Below are 19434 nucleotides of genomic sequence, written 5' to 3'. Positions count from 1 at the left end.
AACCTGCAGTTGGCCATTTGAGTCCAGATCTAAAATGCAGCAATCTCCAAAGACCCCTATTATTATTATTATTATTATTATTATTATTAAGAATATGTTAAAAGGGCCCTTAGGATTTTGGTGGTTTTCCCTTTCCTGTTGTGTGTTAAATAGGTTTTTGTGCCTGTAAATGGTTAAGCTAATCCCTCCAGAGGGAGTTTCTCTCCAACACACCTGAAACGCCCATCGATTGTGGTCCTGTAGTGGCAATTTCTTATGTTTCTTTATATGGTAAAGCCAAATGATTATATTATGCTTAGAAATTGTATTGGAGCAACTCGACCTGTTGTAACACAAGGGAGCATCCCGCCAAGGTCGTACCTGAAGAATGCGGCCCTCCCTATGGGAGGATTGTAAGATAACAGTTTTCTGTCAAAGTCTTTAACTTTATTTCCTCCTGCACAGCATCAGTCCTCTATAAAACACACACACACATTATACCCTGTGTGCACTCCTGCAGACTAATACTCTGTGAGACATGTACCTTCGAGGCTTCGAATAAAGAACTTAAAAGACAACGCTGCCTGCTTTCACCAGTTTATTATTGATTACTCTAATTGTACATCTTTACAGTATTGACGAGTTTAAAATATCCACGACAAATTGGTGTCAGAAGAGTGGGATCTCTGAAAGCTCCATCGGGGAGACCTACGGACGCTGGTGGTCGCTCCGGGATCCTCGGATTCTCCTCTACCTCGACAGAAAACGTACGGCACGAGAGGAGCAGCGCCGGGGTGAAACCGATTGACTTCACAAGATCCAATGAACTCAAAAGGCCTTCAATGCTCGGTGAGATGTACAATTTCTAATTGTTTAAAAGTAAAACGTAATTAACCTCCATTACATTTATTAAGCGGGTTGCTCAAAAGTAGGATATTTGGTATATCCGTAGGATATTTGGTATATCCGTCGTAAAAGGTTTTACGATCAGTTTTTGTGTGATTTGTACTGAGGAACAAATATCACATCACCGACGGGTGAAAAATAGTGTTTTGGTAACACGGGGTGTTTTGGTAACACTTAAAGACTTTCTCCATGGGGACAAAGCAAAGTAAGGGGGCAGAGCCTCCTGAGGGCCCAATTGTAGATGTCATGCGAGCAAAATATGGTGAAAGCAGTCTGTCTAAATTAAATATATGGACGGAAATGTTCGGATTTCCAAAGGGAGGATCTTTGAGTAAATTAAAAATCAAAGACCTAAAGGACAAATTACAAGAGTGTGAAGATGGAATGAGAAAGAAGAGTACAATTAAAGTAAAAGAGTTAGAAAAGATAGAAAGTCACAGAAAGTGGTTAAAATACTGGGAGGGTGAAGCAGAATGCCGTGAAAGGAGGCAGTTGGCCTCGGCAATAAAGAAAATAAAGGTGGATGATGAAAGTGAAGGAAAAAGGGAAAATAAATGTCCGAAATCACACAATCCATTCCACCAGACATCCACTTCTCTGTATCCGTCTCTTACAGGTACGAGGGACCCTCTCCTCGACCCCGGATTTCCGTTCCACCCTCAGGTCCATCCACCTCCCCTGACGTATCCAGACCCAAACCATCTGGACGCCGGTGCCGTGGGAGGGGATCCAGCAGAGGCAGTTCCACCTGTCGGGGCCTCTCCATCTACACCACCCAAAACGGGGACACAACTCAGCCCGAACACCTTAAAAAAAATCATAGAGAAAGAAGAAAAACGCCAAGAAACGCCGCGACCGAAAAGACAAGGCCCAACTGACCATGGTCCAAGCCGTTACAACCGCCTGGTCACACCAACCCCAAGGAGACGGCCGTGGCAGGGGGGGCCAAAGAGGCAGGGGAGGTGTCCGAGGCCGTGGAGGTTTCAGAGGAAAAGGCAGAGGACGAGGAGGCAACTACACTGGCAATAATGGTGCTTGTTTCCACTGCGGTGAAATGGGTCACTTTATCGCTGAATGTCCGAAGAACACCCAAAAGAAAGACACTCAATCTGCTCAAAACAATGACAATTCTTCAAACCGACATCGTCTGCGGGAGGAGGTGGAGGAAGAGGAGGGAATTCGGTCGAGTGAGACGGGACCTTTGCCTGCAGCATCAAAACAGGGAAGTGCCACACACACACACATCGTGCAAGCTATTGATACATTAGAAAAATTAGAAAACATGCCTGTGGTTAAAGAGGGTACATATTTGAAATATGACACTGAAACAGCATTTAAGAAATGTCCCACACTAACTCTGGCTATCATGGGTGTTGATGTTACATTTTTGGTTGATTCTGGGGCTACACATTCTGTAGTAAAACTGGCAGATTTGCCAAATTGTAAATTTAGTGGTAGATTTATCCACTCAATAGGAGCTGCTGGTGTGACTGTAAAGGAGAAGTTTTCTGTACCAATTCAGTGTAGAGATAACGGTGATGCCAGCCATCCATTTCCCACATCAGTAAAACACAGTTTTCTTCTGTCATCTGTCTGCCCTATACATTTATTGGGCAGAGATCTGATCCTCCGGTTTGGCCTTGATCTCATTTCTACAAATGAGGGTCTAAAAGTCAGACGACCATCTCCTATGATGGTCCAAAAGCTCGCATTTGACGAATAATTGTTGTATGTGTATCAATGGCTGGCAACATTTCCTGATTCTCAGAAACTGTTGCGTTTGGCCCGTCAGCGTGTCTCCTCACTGGCTGTGTTTATGGAAACTCCTCATTTGCATTGCACTGCTAGTGTTTCTGATGATAAATGCAAATACTATGATGAACAGTTTCTGTTGGAATGTGTGCATGATGAAATCATGCTTAAAACGATGTATTGGAGTTCGCTGCGCAGCGCTATTTCTGTCACACTCACACCCGCACAACACCAGCTGTATCAAATCCCAGGGGCGGTCCCACACATTTCACTAGAAAGGGGCCCCACTGATAAATGGAGGGATTTGGGTCCATTCGTTAAAGATTGGGAATCTATTACTGATTGGACAGCCACACACACACCTCAGATCATGTACTCTATGTCACATGATGTGTTTAAGTACGATGTCAACTGTAATGTACACGCACTGCGTACTCTGGCTCTGATTGGGGATGATTCTGTTAACCCTGTGCCAGGCCCAGGGGAGCCTGTGTTTTCAGGTTACTCTCATATTTCTGAGCTTCCTGCCGCGCTAAAAGATGTGCCTCCGACACTCTGGGCAGCTCACAAATATGATGTTGGTCTAATCCGTTCTGCCGAACCTATTGTTATCACCCCAAAGTCTACCTACCGCCCAAACCAACCCCAGTACCCATTAAAGCGTGAAGCTGTTGATGGCATCCGGCCAGTTTTTACCTCTCCTATTAAACAAGGGGTCATTGTTCCATGTAATGATTCTCCGGTACGCACTCCAGTGTTTCCTGTTAAAAAGATCCGGGACAAACCTCCTGACGAATGGAGATTTGTGCAGGATTTACGAGCTTTAAATGAAGCCGTACATGCACGTGCGCCGCTCGTTCCAAATCCTTATCTCATTCTCTCTCAGGTTCCTGCCTCTGCAGCCTTTTTCACTGTTGTAGACCTCTCAAATGCATTTTTCAGTGTCCCTGTACACAAAGACAGTCAATTTTGGTTCGCATTTGAATATGAGGGTAAGCCATACACATTCACACGTTTGTGTCAAGGCTACTGCGAATCTCCCACTGTGTACAACCAAGCATTGTGTACAAGTCTGGCCTCTCTACAAGTTTCCAAAGGCACCGCTCTCATACAATATGTTGATGACCTCATGATTTGCGCACCCACAGCAGAACAGTGTGAAGCTGATACCATCTCCTTGTTACAACACCTCGCAGCTGAGGGCCACAATGCCAGTTTGTCTAAACTTCAGTATGTGCAAAAGACAGTTACATTTCTGGGTCACATCATTTCAGGAGAGGGAAAAACACTTTCAGATAAGCGTATTGCATCATTGGCTGCTCTGCCAAAACCTGTCACTAAGCGACAGATGATGTCATTTTTGGGTATGTGTTCATACTGCAGGTCATTCATTCCTAACTATTCTCCGCTCGAACAACCACTCCGTACAATCACGCATGTCACCGGTTTGAAACCTGCGGATCGCCTTATATGGACGCCGGAAGCCGACGAAGCCTTCATTAACATTAAGCTGGCTCTCCAATCCCCGCCTACGCTAGGTCTGCCTGATCCTACCAAGCCTTTTACACAGGCAGTAGATGAACGCGATGGGTGTATGACCTCAGTTCTCCTTCAAGATCATGGGGGAAAACAGAGGCCTGTTGCCTATTTTTCCTCCAAGCTAGACCATGTAGCTGCTGGCCTGCCTAAATGTCTCCGTGCAGTTGCTGCAGCTGAAAAAGCTCTCAACTCCTCACGTGACATTGTAGGTTATGCACCTTTAACACTGTTGGTTCCACATGCTGTTTCTCTCATCCTCTGTGAACAGAGAACATCACACCTCTCTGCTGCACGTTATCTTAGGTATCACACATGCCTGTTAGACATGCCTAATGTTGAAGTCAAACGCTGTACCACTCTGAACCCAGCATCTCTTATGCCTCTCCCAGAAGACGGTGACGAACACGACTGTGTTGCCTAGCTTCTTATTGTATGTACTCCCAGACCTGACTTAAAAGAAGTAGCCCTGACCAACCCTGACCTTGTTTTGTATGTTGATGGGTCCGCCTCTCGTGACCCTGTGGGCACTAATCGGGTGGGTTTCTCTGTTGTTTCAGATTCTGCTGTCCTCTGTTCCGGACCGCTCCCATGCCACCTCTCAGCACAAGCAGCAGAGCTCATAGCACTCACTGAGGCCTGCACTTTGGCAAAAGGCAAATCTGTAACTATCTACACTGACTCACGTTATGCCTTCGGGGTAGTACACGATTTTGGGGCTATCTGGAAGTGTAGACAATTCCTGAAATCTGACGGTAAGCCAGTGCTTAACCATGTCCTAGTTGCAGGCTTATTGGACGCCATTCTGCTCCCGTCTGAGGTCGCAGTATGTAAATGTGCTGCACACACCAGCAACACCGACCCCGTTTCATTAGGAAATGCTGCTGCTGACTCAGCTGCAAAGGCAGCCGCCCTGATTCCTCTCGCACCACACGCACACTCGTTTGTTAACATCCCTGTTTCCTCCATCACTGACAATATGTCGTCACTAACTGCCATGCAGCAGTTAGCTCCACCAACAGAAAAAGCACAGTAGAAAACTGCTGGTGCTACCTTTGACCCCACCTCCAGCATCTGGGTTGGTCCAAATTCCAATCCATGTCTCCCGAGGCATTTTTTCTCACATTTTGCTAAATTGACACATGGGTTGGATCATGTGTCAAAAGGGGGGATGTTAGAGGCTATCAATCAACATTGGTTCACAAGGGGATTCACAGTAACAGCTCAAAAGCATTGTGAAGCATGCTTAATTTGCATTACGCAAAATTCTGGTAGACCGGTAAAGGTTACAGGAACAGGTGCACACCCACCCCCAACTAGACCATTTGAGCACCTAATGCTGGATTTCATCGAACTTAGTCCATCCGAGGGTAAGAAACACTGTCTTGTAATGGTTGACATGTGGTCCAAATGGGTTGAAGCATTTCCGGTAAATGCACAGACAGCAAATGCTGTGGCTAAAGCTTTACTAAGGGAAATTATTCCTAGATGGGGGATACCAAGCAAGATCTCTAGCGACAATGGTTCACATTTTGCTAATGAGGCCATTGCACAGATAGGAGAATACCTTGGCATGGACATCAGAAAGCATTGTGCTTACCATCCACAGAGTGGTGGTGCGGTGGAAAGAGAGAACGGTACAATCAAAAACAAGCTAGCAAAATGCTGCGCAGACACAGGTTTATCCTGGACACAAGCCCTGCCCATTGTGCTGATGTACATGAGGATGCGGAAACGAACACGGAGTCAACTCAGCCCGTTTGAGATCCTTTTTGCAGCTCCTCCACAGATTGGGATCAAGGCGCCAGGATGTCCTCTCCCATCCACAACTTTGTGTGAGGATGCTATGTTGTCATATTGTGTTAACCTGTCATCCAATTTAGCAGATATCAGACGCCAGGTAGCGGCAGCTCTACCTACCCCTGCTACTGGTCCACTCCACCGTATCCAACCAGGCGACTTCGTGCTGGTCAAGGACTTCCGGAGAAAGAGCTGGAGATCCAGCCGTTGGCAAGGTCCCTACCAGGTGCTTCTCGTCACCCAGACAGCGGTCAAGGTCGCCGAGAGAGCCACGTGGGTCCACGCCAGCCACTGCAAAGCTGTCATCTCCGCCCCAGTCTAGCCGGTCCAGTAGAAACAGACGACGACAAGTGACGTGCCAACTCACCACCAGCACCACACACGCAGCACATACACCCTAGTACCACACACAAGACTCATGGGCGACGGCCAGCTGTGCTTTTTCATATGCCTCTGGTTCCTCGTCTGTGCCGTCATGGTGTGGGGTTTAATTGACATGGTCATGAAGGCACGGGCTCAGTCAGACTAGACACATCCACGAAGCAGAAGACGACACCAACATAAACTGTTTGCCTGATCGCTGGCGAGTGATTGAAGATGGAACCCCTCAGACAAGAATTGGCTAACGCCCACCTGGAAAGACGACAACACAACCGTAAGCAATGCAGAAACGGTTGGAGGGTCTGGACACTAGTAGAGTGGATCCTTTGCATATTCCTTATGGGTTTTGTGTTTGCCATAATCCTATACTTCATTTATCCATGGTTAGTCCACAACCCTCTAATCAAAGTCAAAGTAGCAAAAAGGTACGTTGGGGAATCCGGGAGAACCGTATGATCAAAGGGGCTTATCAAAGCAGGGATTGGTAACATTACTCTGGGAGAAGGGGAAGATAGCACATTGCAGTTAGACCCGTGTAAGTACTTCCCTTGCCCCAACCCTAGGAAGCTGGGGCGGGCAGACGGCTACATCTGCTATGTAATAGATGGCAGTTACACTAGCACCATGTGAGCACATGGCGAACGCCACACTGCGCAATAAACTCCACCGAGATGATGACTAACTCCTTCGAATTGTACGACCCGGTGGCACGCGTTCACCCCAGCCGTCTAGAAAACCTTACCCATAGTCTCTGCATTAGTAGAAGGGAAAACCGCATAGGCTTACACCTTGGCACAACCACGGGTTGCACTCGTATCATAAAAAACACATGCGGCGCTGAAAAATTCAATCTCAAAGACTGTCTAGTAAAAGGATTTCCCGATAGAATCAATTCGTCCCAAGCATTCCCTAATGTCACGCATACCTCTCTTCTCCTAGCATGGCCTACCGATGCAGGGGCTTACTAACTAATAGGGACACCACGCATGCATCGACAAGTACCGTCGAAATGTGTGCCTTTGTTTGTGCACTCTGCGTTAATAAATAGCCTAATATTCCACCATAAAATTAAACACAGGCAAGCAAGCACACAGTCAAAGTTTAGATATCATATTGATCAATATGATAAAAGGATCATTTACAAAAAAGTCATGATACTGTAGGAGCACATACTAACATAAATTAGCAATATGAAACGTATGAAGAGAATAAAATGCGAATATTAAAAGATCTATCATCTGCATTATCATAGTAACAAATACAATATTTAGGGTTAAAAGAGGAGAAAGAATTAGAAGTTTCAAAATAGTCCATCCATAATTTGACAAACAAAAAAGGTAATAAATAGTTTATACATCTTGTGTCGACAAAGAAACAAGAAATGTCAATGTCTGTAAATGTAGAGATAAAAAAATTAGCAGGGTAAATTACATTTAAAATGTTGTATTTCATAGATCTCAAGAAAATAAAACCTTGCAGCTGGGTTATTCTTTATTAAAGTTCTGTGAAAATACCTTATTGTTAAAGAATATATTTGTTAGTTTTATTCCTGGCACTAAAGGCTGTTCGATTTGTAATAGCCAGCACCAGCGCCATATAGAGAGAATATCTATATAGAGAGGCGAAGTCCCTCCCCTTCCGGGAGCCTCCATGGGACCCCGGAAGCGGAAAATTATACTTTGAATTCAATGGAGAGAGAAAACGTATCTTTTGATCCCGTTTGAATTGTGCCACGAATGACACATATGATGTTTGTCAATTTAAAAGAACATTTTGCAAGTCAAAAAAATTAAAATGTGTCGTAAAACTGTGAAGTAACACATTTTTTTGTGTTAAGCCGCTCAGTGAACTACATGTCTCTGGTCCCGCACAATACGCGTCACCAACACAAAGATGGCCGTCACGTTGGTACATTTCACCTCATTCTTTCAGAATGAGAATAAAAGTATAAAACGAGGTGAAAATCACTACAAGTCTGGGCACGTTGAGAGCTGTACATACACGAAAGGGGAGTTAGTCGGTTCTGTAAGAGCCAGCATGCGGGACCGGCTTTACAAGGTTTCGGTGAGTAATATGAGTGCAATGTTTAAGGTTAATGTCAGTCAATAAGGAGGAGAATGAAAAAGAAGATGATGAACCACAGACCCGGCATATAATGACTGCAGTGTGCAGGGCTGTGTTAACTTATGTTACTGTTATCAATAGCATTAGTTGACTGAGAAAACCGTCAAGAAAAAAAGTTTAGCGATGTTACGAGTCGACTAGCATAATATGAACCACGGCTGTGATTGACAACCTGGACAGCCAGTCAGAAGCTAGAATGCCAACCTAGAGAGCCAATCAGAACCTAGAACGGGTGTACTGTATACGGGTGTGTATGCTGTGGATAACATTAGTGTTCACAAGAACAAGGTACACTCCCGTGTTTTGTTTTAGTTGCTCTTCAGATTGAAGCGGACAGTTTTATATCGACTATATGTGTGATCTCCTTTTTACATCTCGTTGTGTCATTTGAGTTTATTTGCTGTGTGTAGATTCAAGGATTTTGGTTATCTTGTCAATTTGTTTGGTTATCTAGGCACAGCTGTGTGTGACTCCCTCTGGTACACTGGTATGTTTTCCTAATGTAGAGAGCATTGATTAATTCATAAACTACACACTGAGTCTAGATCCTGACCAAATCCTTTTTTGTTGATCAAATGTTTTTCAAAAATGTAATACACATTTAAAAAAATACAATGTACAATCACAACCAATACAACACAAATTACAAAAAATTCTGAAAAAACAAACAACAACAATCAGACAAGAGGACAAAACTATGGAAAAATAAACCCTCCCACCCCCAGATCTGGACCATCCTTGTATTGCTCATTCAATCTATTATAGCATGTTAACAAACATGGTACTTACTTTATTTGTACAGATCTACATGGGAGAGGATGGCGTGATGCAGAGCGCTGTCTGTGGTTGTGCACGGGGGATGTACAAATGCAGCCACGCTGCAGCATTGGCAATATTTGCCATGTGGCAGATCAGCTCCACAGAAGTTGAGTGCCAGTGGAGGAAGCCTGGCACTTCAAAAGTAGTCCAGCCGGTGTCTCAACTCTACCAACAGCAAGAGGAGACATACAACCCACTGGCCAGAGACATCGCCACTGAGGAAGTAGAATGGTTCAGGTCTGCACTGAGGGGCGCAGCGTGGCATGGCATGGCTTTTGTCACCTGAGCCAGAGCTGCAGCCTCAACATCAGGCCATTTTCAACGTGCCGGAGCTGGTGAAGGAGCGTGGGGGTCGGGGGCTTGAGGCAATTCTTGCCTCAATGCGACTGAGCAGAGACCAGCAAGCTGCCATCCAGACAGCCACCGTAGGACAGCAGACAAATCCTCAGTGGCAGTTACACAGGCAGGGCAGGTTGACAGCCAGCAATTTTGGTGCTGTGCTGAGGTCGGGACTTTCATCCACTCCATGCGCGTCCCTCATGAAGAGGGCTCTTGGGGGGTACAATTTAGACGGAGTCATGGCTGTCAACTGGGGAGTTGTAAACGAGGTGTGTTTGGCCAGTGTGTTTGGCCTTTTAAGTGTGACACATATGTAGTGATAAATGCTTCACCTGACCACTGTTCCTAAATAAAAAAAGTTTTCTGCATCGTCAGTCATTTTTTCCAAATAATTACCAATATTTCACAAATTCTTCAAGTCAACTTAAGAGCACAGCTGTATGTTGAGTGTCAGCTTTGCTTGGTTCATCTTACTGGGGGGCAGCTACATGGATGTCAGTGCAGTCCACAATCATTTTGCAGTTGAAGGCAGAATGAATTTATTATTGACTCAGAATGAAGCACAACTTCATGTCATACAATACATTGACTTTATTTGTAACTGTAAAAAAATAAAGCATTTATTAGCAAGCAGGACCTGCAGGAACAGAGAATGGTGATGGATGGAGCTGGGAAGAGAGAAGAATAAAGAAAACAGATCAACTTTATTATCGGATATTAAAAATTCAATTTCAAAACAAGTTGCCGCTCCTACAGTTTTCTAGTATGTAAAGATGATTTCACATTACCTATGCAAAATATCACACTCAATACATGTGTCTCTCTGGGGGGTGCATTGTGCCTTTGATGTATATAAATAATATACCATAACCAAATACTATTACGTACAGTGGAAATCAGGTTGCCAGACCAGGTCAGTCCAGTGTGCATGTTCCTCAGGGTCTCAGCAGTTACAGGTGAGGTAAAGAAAATAAAAGAGAAAAAGGTCAGTACTTTAAAGTAACAACACTGAATAATTATCTATTTTAATAATTTTCTCTCAGTAATCACTCAACTACTGTCTTTCCAACCAAGAGATTGACTCACCCTCACTGTGATCACAATGACACATGTCCAGAAGAATGTCATGCAAAGCTCCCTGCCTGCCTGCCTTCCTTCAACTCTCCCTGAACTGCTTCCTTAGCACCCGGTGGAGGGCGCAGTAGGCCACTCTTCAAATGTTTCACGAAATACTTACCATGATGACTACTCTTACTGTTTAACATTTTGGTGTACTTCATGTAATAAAATAATAACTTAATGGTAAGGCTACTAAAAATGACAAGGCTAAGTAATGTAATGCTAACTAACGTGCTCGCTACTCGTCGCTACTAGCTAGGTAGCTAACTTGACTATGTTCCATGCACAACATGTATATTACCTATGATATTACCTGATATGTCTGATCCAGCGACTCCTGTTCCTTTCATAAGAGGGGAAGCGATAGAACGAGCAAGTGGTATGATCACTTTTGTGATTACAACATGGTACAAAGCACACAGGCATCTTGTAAAAGTGAATTTATTGGAGCAATCTCTTATTTTTATTGGAGGGAATAAATCAGTTATGAAATCTTCTTCTTCGCTTTAATTACGAGTCGCAACCACTTGGAGCATTATCGCCTGTGACATCACATGCGCGACCCAGAATGGGATTTGGGATTTGTAGTCTTTGTAGTCGCGTATTTTTCATAGTCTTATATTTCAACAGTTTTACGACAAAATGTGACTTTTTTGACATGGAAATTATTGTTTAAGATTGACAAACATCATAGAGAGGCGAAGTCACGCCCATCTACTTCCGGTCCATGGGACCCCGGAAGCGAAAAATTATACATTGAATTCAATGGAGAGAGAAAACGTATCTTTTGATCCCGTTTGAATTGTGCCACGAACTACACATATGATGTTTGTCAATCTTAAACAATCATTTCCATGTCAAAAAAGTCACATTTTGTCGTAAAACTGTTGAAATATAAGACTATGAAAAATACGCGACTACAAAGACTACAAATCCCAAATCCCATTCTGGGTCGCGCATGTGATGTCACAGGCGATAATGCTCCAAGTGGTTGCGACTCGTAATTAAAGCGAAGAAGAAGATTTCATAACTGATTTATTCCCTCCAATAAATATAAGAGATTGCTCCAATAAATTCACTTTTACAAGATGCCTGTGTGCTTTGTACCATGTTGTAATCACAAAAGTGATCATACCACTTGCTCGTTCTATCGCTTCCCCTCTTATGAAAGGAACAGGAGTCGCTGGATCAGACATATCAGGTAATATCATAGGTAATATACATGTTGTGCATGGAACATAGTCAAGTTAGCTACCTAGCTAGTAGCGACGAGTAGCGAGCACGTTAGTTAGCATTACATTACTTAGCCTTGTCATTTTTAGTAGCCTTACCATTAAGTTATTATTTTATTACATGAAGTAAACCAAAATGTTAAACAGTAAGAGTAGTCATCATGGTAAGTATTTCGTGAAACATTTGAAGAGTGGCCTACTGCGCCCTCCACCGGGTGCTAAGGAAGCAGTTCAGGGAGAGTCGAAGGAAGGCAGGCAGGCAGGGAGCTTTGCATGACATTCTTCTGGACATGTGTCATTGTGATCACAGTGAGGGTGAGTCAATCTCTTGGTTGGAAAGACAGTAGTTGAGTGATTACTGAGAGAAAATTATTAAAATAGATAATTATTCAGTGTTGTTACTTTAAAGTGTTGTTACTGACCTTTTTCTCTTTTATTTTCTTTACCTCACCTGTAACTGCTGAGACCCTGAGGAACATGCACACTGGACTGACCTGCTCTGGCAACCTGATTTCCACTGTACGTAATAGTATTTGGTTATGGTATATTATTTATATACATCAAAGGCACAATGCACCCCCCAGAGAGACACATGTATTGAGTGTGATATTTTGCATAGGTAATGTGAAATCATCTTTACATACTAGAAAACTGTAGGAGCGGCAACTTGTTTTGAAATTGAATTTTTAATATCCGAGAATAAAGTTGATCTGTTTTCTTTATTCTTCTCTCTTCCCAGCTCCATCCATCACCATTCTCCGTTCCTGCAGGTCCTGCTTGCTAATAAATGCTTTATTTTTTTACAGTTACAAATAAAGTCAATGTATTGTATGACATGAAGTTGTGCTTCATTCTGAGTCAATAATAAATTCATTCTGCCTTCAACTGCAAAATGATTGTGGACTGCACCGACATCCATGTAGCTGCCCCCCAGTAAGATGAACCAAGCAAAGCTGACACTCAACATACAGCTGTGCTCTTAAGTTGACATGAAGAATTTGTGAAATATTGGTAATTATTTGGAAAAAATGACTGACGATGCAGAAAACTTTTTTTATTTAGGAACAGTGGTCAGGTGAAGCATTTATCACTACATATGTGTCACACTTAAAAGGCCAAACACACTGGCCAAACACACCTCGTTTACAACTCCCCAGTTGACAGCCATGACTCCGTCTAAATTGTACCCCCCAAGCACCCTCTTCATGAGGGACGCGCATGGAGTGGATGAAAGTCCCGACCTCAGCACAGCACCAAAATTGCTGGCTGTCAACCTGCCCTGCCTGTGTAACTGCCACTGAGGATTTGTCTGCTGTCCTACGGTGGCTGTCTGGATGGCAGCTTGCTGGTCTCTGCTCAGTCGCATTGAGGCAAGAATTGCCTCAAGCCCCCGACCCCCACGCTCCTTCACCAGCTCCGGCACGTTGAAAATGGCCTGATGTTGAGGCTGCAGCTCTGGCTCAGGTGACAAAAGCCATGCCATGCCACGCTGCGCCCCTCAGTGCAGACCTGAACCATTCTACTTCCTCAGTGGCGATGTCTCTGGCCAGTGGGTTGTATGTCTCCTCTTGCTGTTGGTAGAGTTGAGACACCGGCTGGACTACTTTTGAAGTGCCAGGCTTCCTCCACTGGCACTCAACTTCTGTGGAGCTGATCTGCCACATGGCAAATATTGCCAATGCTGCAGCGTGGCTGCATTTGTACATCCCCCGTGCACAACCACAGACAGCGCTCTGCATCACGCCATCCTCTCCCATGTAGATCTGTACAAATAAAGTAAGTACCATGTTTGTTAACATGCTATAATAGATTGAATGAGCAATACAAGGATGGTCCAGATCTGGGGGTGGGAGGGTTTATTTTTCCATAGTTTTGTCCTCTTGTCTGATTGTTGTTGTTTGTTTTTTCAGAATTTTTTGTAATTTGTGTTGTATTGGTTGTGATTGTACATTGTATTTTTTTAAATGTGTATTACATTTTTGAAAAACATTTGATCAACAAAAAAGGATTTGGTCAGGATCTAGACTCAGTGTGTAGTTTATGAATTAATCAATGCTCTCTACATTAGGAAAACATACCAGTGTACCAGAGGGAGTCACACACAGCTGTGCCTAGATAACCAAACAAATTGACAAGATAACCAAAATCCTTGAATCTACACACAGCAAATAAACTCAAATGACACAACGAGATGTAAAAAGGAGATCACACATATAGTCGATATAAAACTGTCCGCTTCAATCTGAAGAGCAACTAAAACAAAACACGGGAGTGTACCTTGTTCTTGTGAACACTAATGTTATCCACAGCATACACACCCGTATACAGTACACCCGTTCTAGGTTCTGATTGGCTCTCTAGGTTGGCATTCTAGCTTCTGACTGGCTGTCCAGGTTGTCAATCACAGCCGTGGTTCATATTATGCTAGTCGACTCGTAACATCGCTAAACTTTTTTTCTTGACGGTTTTCTCAGTCAACTAATGCTATTGATAACAGTAACATAAGTTAACACAGCCCTGCACACTGCAGTCATTATATGCCGGGTCTGTGGTTCATCATCTTCTTTTTCATTCTCCTCCTTATTGACTGACATTAACCTTAAACATTGCACTCATATTACTCACCGAAACCTTGTAAAGCCGGTCCCGCATGCTGGCTCTTACAGAACCGACTAACTCCCCTTTCGTGTATGTACAGCTCTCAACGTGCCCAGACTTGTAGTGATTTTCACCTCGTTTTATACTTTTATTCTCATTCTGAAAGAATGAGGTGAAATGTGCCAACGTGACGGTCATCTTGGTGTTGGTGACGCGTATTGTGCGGGACCAGAGACATGTAGTTCACTGAGCGGCTTAACACAAAAAAATGTGTTACTTCACAGTTTTACGACACATTTTAATTTTTTTGACTTGCAAAATGTTCTTTTTTGACAAACATCATATGTGTCATTCGTGGCACAATTCAAACGGGATCAAAAGATACGTTTTCTCTCTCCATTGAATTCAAAGTATAATTTTCCGCTTTCGGGGTCCCATGGAGGTTCCCGGAAGGGGAGGGACTTCGCCTCTCTATAGCGCTGGCCAGCACATTAGAGATTTAAATGGTGGTCTATGTGTCCTCCTTCCCGCCAGCAGGCGCTGTTGCTTACGTTACGTTTGTTGCAGGAAGTCAACCCCACTTCCGGGGAAAGGAAATCATTCAGCATGCGAGTTTGTTTGGAACTCCATGTGACAGCGACTTCATTTAAAATAACAGATACAACCCGCTAAATTGAACGCTTTTCCGGCAGTTTATCACAGCAGTCATGGGCAAAAAAAGCAAGAAAGAGAAGAAGGTGAAGGGAGCGGAGAAGACGGCCGCCAAAATGGAGAAAAAGGTTTCAAAGAGGTCCAAAAAAGAGGAGGTAACACCACTGAACCTTGTGTTCAATTCTGTTCATTTCACATCATAAAAAGTAGCTTCGCACACATGTTTGGTAATAGGTTAAAAAAATTAAAAATAAATACATCGTTAACTACCAGTGCTAATAGAAATTCAACTTACACAGAAACTGGACTTATTTCACATTCAGACGCAAAACCCCCTTAAGTGTGCAATTCAGCATGAATGTCTTTATTAACACTAATACACTGCATATAATAAATAATGCACTTTTGTCCCCTTTTATTGCACATTTAAAAAAAAAAACTGCTTGTGCTTATATTTCAATATTTGTGTTTTATTATATTTTTTATTACACATTTTTTAATGAACGTCCTTTGCTTTGACCTCTTACGATTGTATACATATAATAATTTTATTGTGTCGTTTTATAGCATAGTTTTACTTTAACTTGTTTATATTAATACACAGGAACTGTCACCCGAAAACCCAGTTTCCCCCTGGAAGAAATACATTATTTTGATTCAGCTTCCGATAAATTAGTACCAGGTAACAGAACTGTCTTTTATAATGAATAGCAATAATGCTAATGTGAAATATAGCAATATTGTTAGTACCCACAACTATGGCATATTTGTGCCATTTACATCCTTCTGGTTTGTTGTTCTTACCTTCCCTCCTCTCTGTCTGCAGGAGGACTTGGAGGCGATGATCGCTGAGTTTCAGAATCTGGATGCAAAGAAGACAACAGTTGTAGAGAAAATCTGTCCTCCTCCATCAGCAAGGTGATAGACTTTATCCCTTTCTATAAGTTTGAATGTATTGTCCCTATCGGGAAAGTTGTCTTGCATATCCAGACCGCACAGAAGATGATCACATTCATGAAACACACACTTGTGTCAGCAGCGCACATAAAACAACGAGCATCAGTAAGTAAAAGATAAGATAAGATAAGATAGACCTTTATTAATCCCTGTTGGGAAATTCAGAGAGCTAACACCCTAATCATCAGCGATTAAAGCAGGGGCATTTAACTGTTTAAAGACACGAGAGATGACTCTTCATCTTAGAGATAAAGGCTCCATTTGTAACCATTGCCGCAAAGCCTGTTGAGAGATCACTAAACCAAATAGTTATGGATTATATGCATGAACAATATAATAGGGCCGTGCAATTAATCGTATTTTAATCTCGATTACGATTTTGGCTTGCAACGATTAGGAAAAAACGTAATCAAAATAAAACGATTATTATTTTTATTAAAAAAAAAGAAAAGTTAATAATCATTTTTATTTTTTAAATGTTTGTATTGGTTTTTCAGTTGAATTATACTTAAAGTTCAGGGTAATCAACTGTTAAAAATATACTGTTACATTTTTTTCAAAAAATTGATGTTTTCAAAGTAAATGGATAATTGTTTTTAATAATTGTGATATCAATTATTGACCAAAAATAATCGTGATTATGATTTTTGCCATAATCAAGCAGCCCTACAATATAAATGTACAGTATTAGTTGTTATACTCTATAATAAAACAAACTACTACCAGCCACAACAAACATAAAAGTCTATATTGAGTTTTACAGACATACCAGTTTAGTTAAAGGTGGGGTATGTAATTTATTTCAGAAACAGTTTTTGTTATATTCCATGGAATGCTCTTAAGATCCCGATAGCAATGAATATCTTAAATGCTTTGACAATAAATACATAAAACATTTCATCTGTGGAAGCCGTGGTACTGTAAAAACCACGACCAATCATCTGAGCCGGCTAAAATAACTGGATGGCCTACCTGCCTGTCAGCCTTCCATCTGTGCACAAACTTATCTCGTCCTTCATTGGTCATGTGCGCGTTCGTGTATGTTGGAGGAGGGGCTCTGTAAGGAAGTCTGAAGGAAAAGGCAGATTTTTTCCGGTTGTGTACTTTTAAATTCTAGCGCACTCGAGCTGGTTTCTCCAAAATTACATACCCCACCTTTAAGCTTAAAGGGTAGTTCCTATGCTAAAGCGCTAATGTTTAAAAGGTATAATGTTAACCATTTACAAATGAAAATGGATTGGAGCACGAGAACCCTGATTGACTTGCAGCTTTTATTTGAGTAAAGTTGAAGGTTAAAACGATATTACAAATCACCCTCAAAGAGACAAAAGTTGTGCACCAAATATCAACACAGTCAAGTAGTTGATGAGGTTTTTTAGTCAGAACAAAAAATGACAACATCATGGTCACATGCATAGATCATCAGTAGGATTGATCCTCTGATAAAGGGACATGTTCCACATGTTTTCCCATTCCCTAAAATAGATGTTGAGAGATTTGACAGACTAACGGCCCGTCCACACAGCGGCGTGCGTTGACGCTTCACCATTCACTTTGAATGGGGTGACGTCACTTTTCGCCGAACAGCATTGTGGGAAGCAACGCAGAGCATTGCTGGCGTGGCTCGCTGCAAAAGTTGAGCAATGTTCAACTTTTGACGCCTCGGCAGAAGCGTCAGCCAGTCGAATCACATGCCAGTACATGCTCTAGCCAATCAAATCGCTGCTTGTGTGTCAGGGGTGGGAGATTCATGTGATTGGTTGTTGGTCGAGTTTCAGACAAACCCTCCGGCAAGCTTCAACGCACACGCTGCTGTGTGGACGGGCCGTAAGTGATAGTCAGGATAAGTGCTGAGGCTCTGGGAACCATTTCAAAGGGGAGATCGCGACATCATGCATAATCTTATTTTCTGATGTCTTGTGATTTTCTTTTTAAGGCTGAGCGCGTCCATCTCCGCCCATCCTGAGAAGGATGAACTTATCCTGTTTGGAGGAGAATTCTTCAATGGAAGGAAGGTAGGAGAAAAGACTTGATGTCCACACGGCTAACATTCTGATTTTGGGATGATTTGGAAAACGTATTTAAAGCATGGCCTTTCTTATTGTTTTTTCAATACATTTTCATACTGTGGTGTACAGGGGCTATTGTAGGAAAAACAAGGATGGATCTTGCAAGTTGAAGCAATTGGTGTCTTAGTCAAACGAAAATAAGATTTTATTCATGTAATTTTAAATGCGTATAAATCAGAAAATGTCTATTTTTTATGAATGAAATCTGGGTTTTTTCCTGAAATGACTCGCCTCCCCAGGACCGTCATTTTATTTTTAAACCTACAATGGCCTTAATAAGCTCTCCTAATTTCACAATCATCAACATTGTACAAACTGTTTATGAAGCTCACACTCTTTGATGCATTTGTTCTTTTATTTTCCCTTTTCGTCTAAACTGAAACTTTGTTGAATAAATTCCTAATTTGAAAACCTTTTGTTGCCTTTTTCTGCAGACGTACCTGTACAATGATTTGTTTTTCTACAACATCAAGAAGAACAACTGGGTTAAATCAGAGATCCCCAACCCCCCTCCCCCGCGCTGCGCTCACCAGGTAACCCTACACTCTGTCCCTCTAACTGTGTGTATCCTCAGATTAATGGTGTTTTAGGTGATTCTCAGAACCATGTTCCTCTTCCAAATAAACAAAACCATGGGACTTAAATCCAAACAACACGTTTCATAATAAGTTTAGTCATATTGAATAGACCTGGGTGGTGCAACATTTGCTCTACAGCAGGGGTGTCCGACTGTCCGTGTCCACACTTTTTTCACTGAGGGCCACATACAGAAAAACATACGAAGGGCTGGGCCGCTCACTAGAGGTATATTGCTTCATAAGTTCAGTTGTAAGTTATCAAAATCAATCAAATGTAGGTACATTATGGTTGATACTTGAATGTGCTTTAAGAAAAACAACATCCTACATCACAGCTCTCAAAAGGGGTTTCAATAATTTTGTTAGCAACTCATTCCTTAAAACGGGAGCCTCAGATTGCTTATCATAAGAGGAAATAGGAAGGGTTTATTTCAAGCGTGTTATGAAAATAAGTTATTGGGCTTTTTTCTTATCAACTTAGATTAGTTAGAAAACGTTTTCAACCTGAATTGACTGAATTATTTTGAAGAGTGGGCTTCTTAACACATGCATACTGTTTAATATATTTGAACATGTATATTTAAGAAGTACAAG

The 19434-nt window shown here is 42.3% G+C and overlaps 1 protein-coding gene across 8 annotated transcripts in view; it reads left to right on the top strand.

Moving 5' to 3' along the window:
- The first annotated feature begins 532 nt into the window (after window positions 1-532).
- klhdc4 (kelch domain containing 4) overlaps window positions 533-19434 on the top strand; it is an 86312-nt gene continuing 67410 nt past the window's right edge. For 2 of the 8 annotated variants that reach the window (XM_079683622.1, XM_079683624.1), the window contains exons 1-4: window positions 15112-15391; window positions 16063-16154; window positions 18130-18208; window positions 18697-18795. In XM_079683622.1, the coding sequence (XP_079539748.1) occupies window positions 15293-15391; window positions 16063-16154; window positions 18130-18208; window positions 18697-18795 (369 nt within the window). In that variant the 5' untranslated portion in view covers window positions 15112-15292. Of the gene's footprint in view, window positions 6629-15111; window positions 15392-15849; window positions 15919-16062; window positions 16155-18129; window positions 18209-18696; window positions 18796-19434 lie in introns of those variants that run through there. The other 6 variants (XM_079683629.1, XM_079683628.1, XM_079683623.1 and 3 more) reach the window with 5 other exon arrangements.

Source organism: Notothenia rossii, assembly GCF_949606895.1.
Source record: "Notothenia rossii genome assembly, chromosome: 5".
NCBI lineage: Eukaryota > Metazoa > Chordata > Actinopteri > Perciformes > Nototheniidae > Notothenia > Notothenia rossii.
Note: the sequence above shows the minus strand (reverse complement) of the source record. Positions and strands in the feature narration are given on the sequence as shown.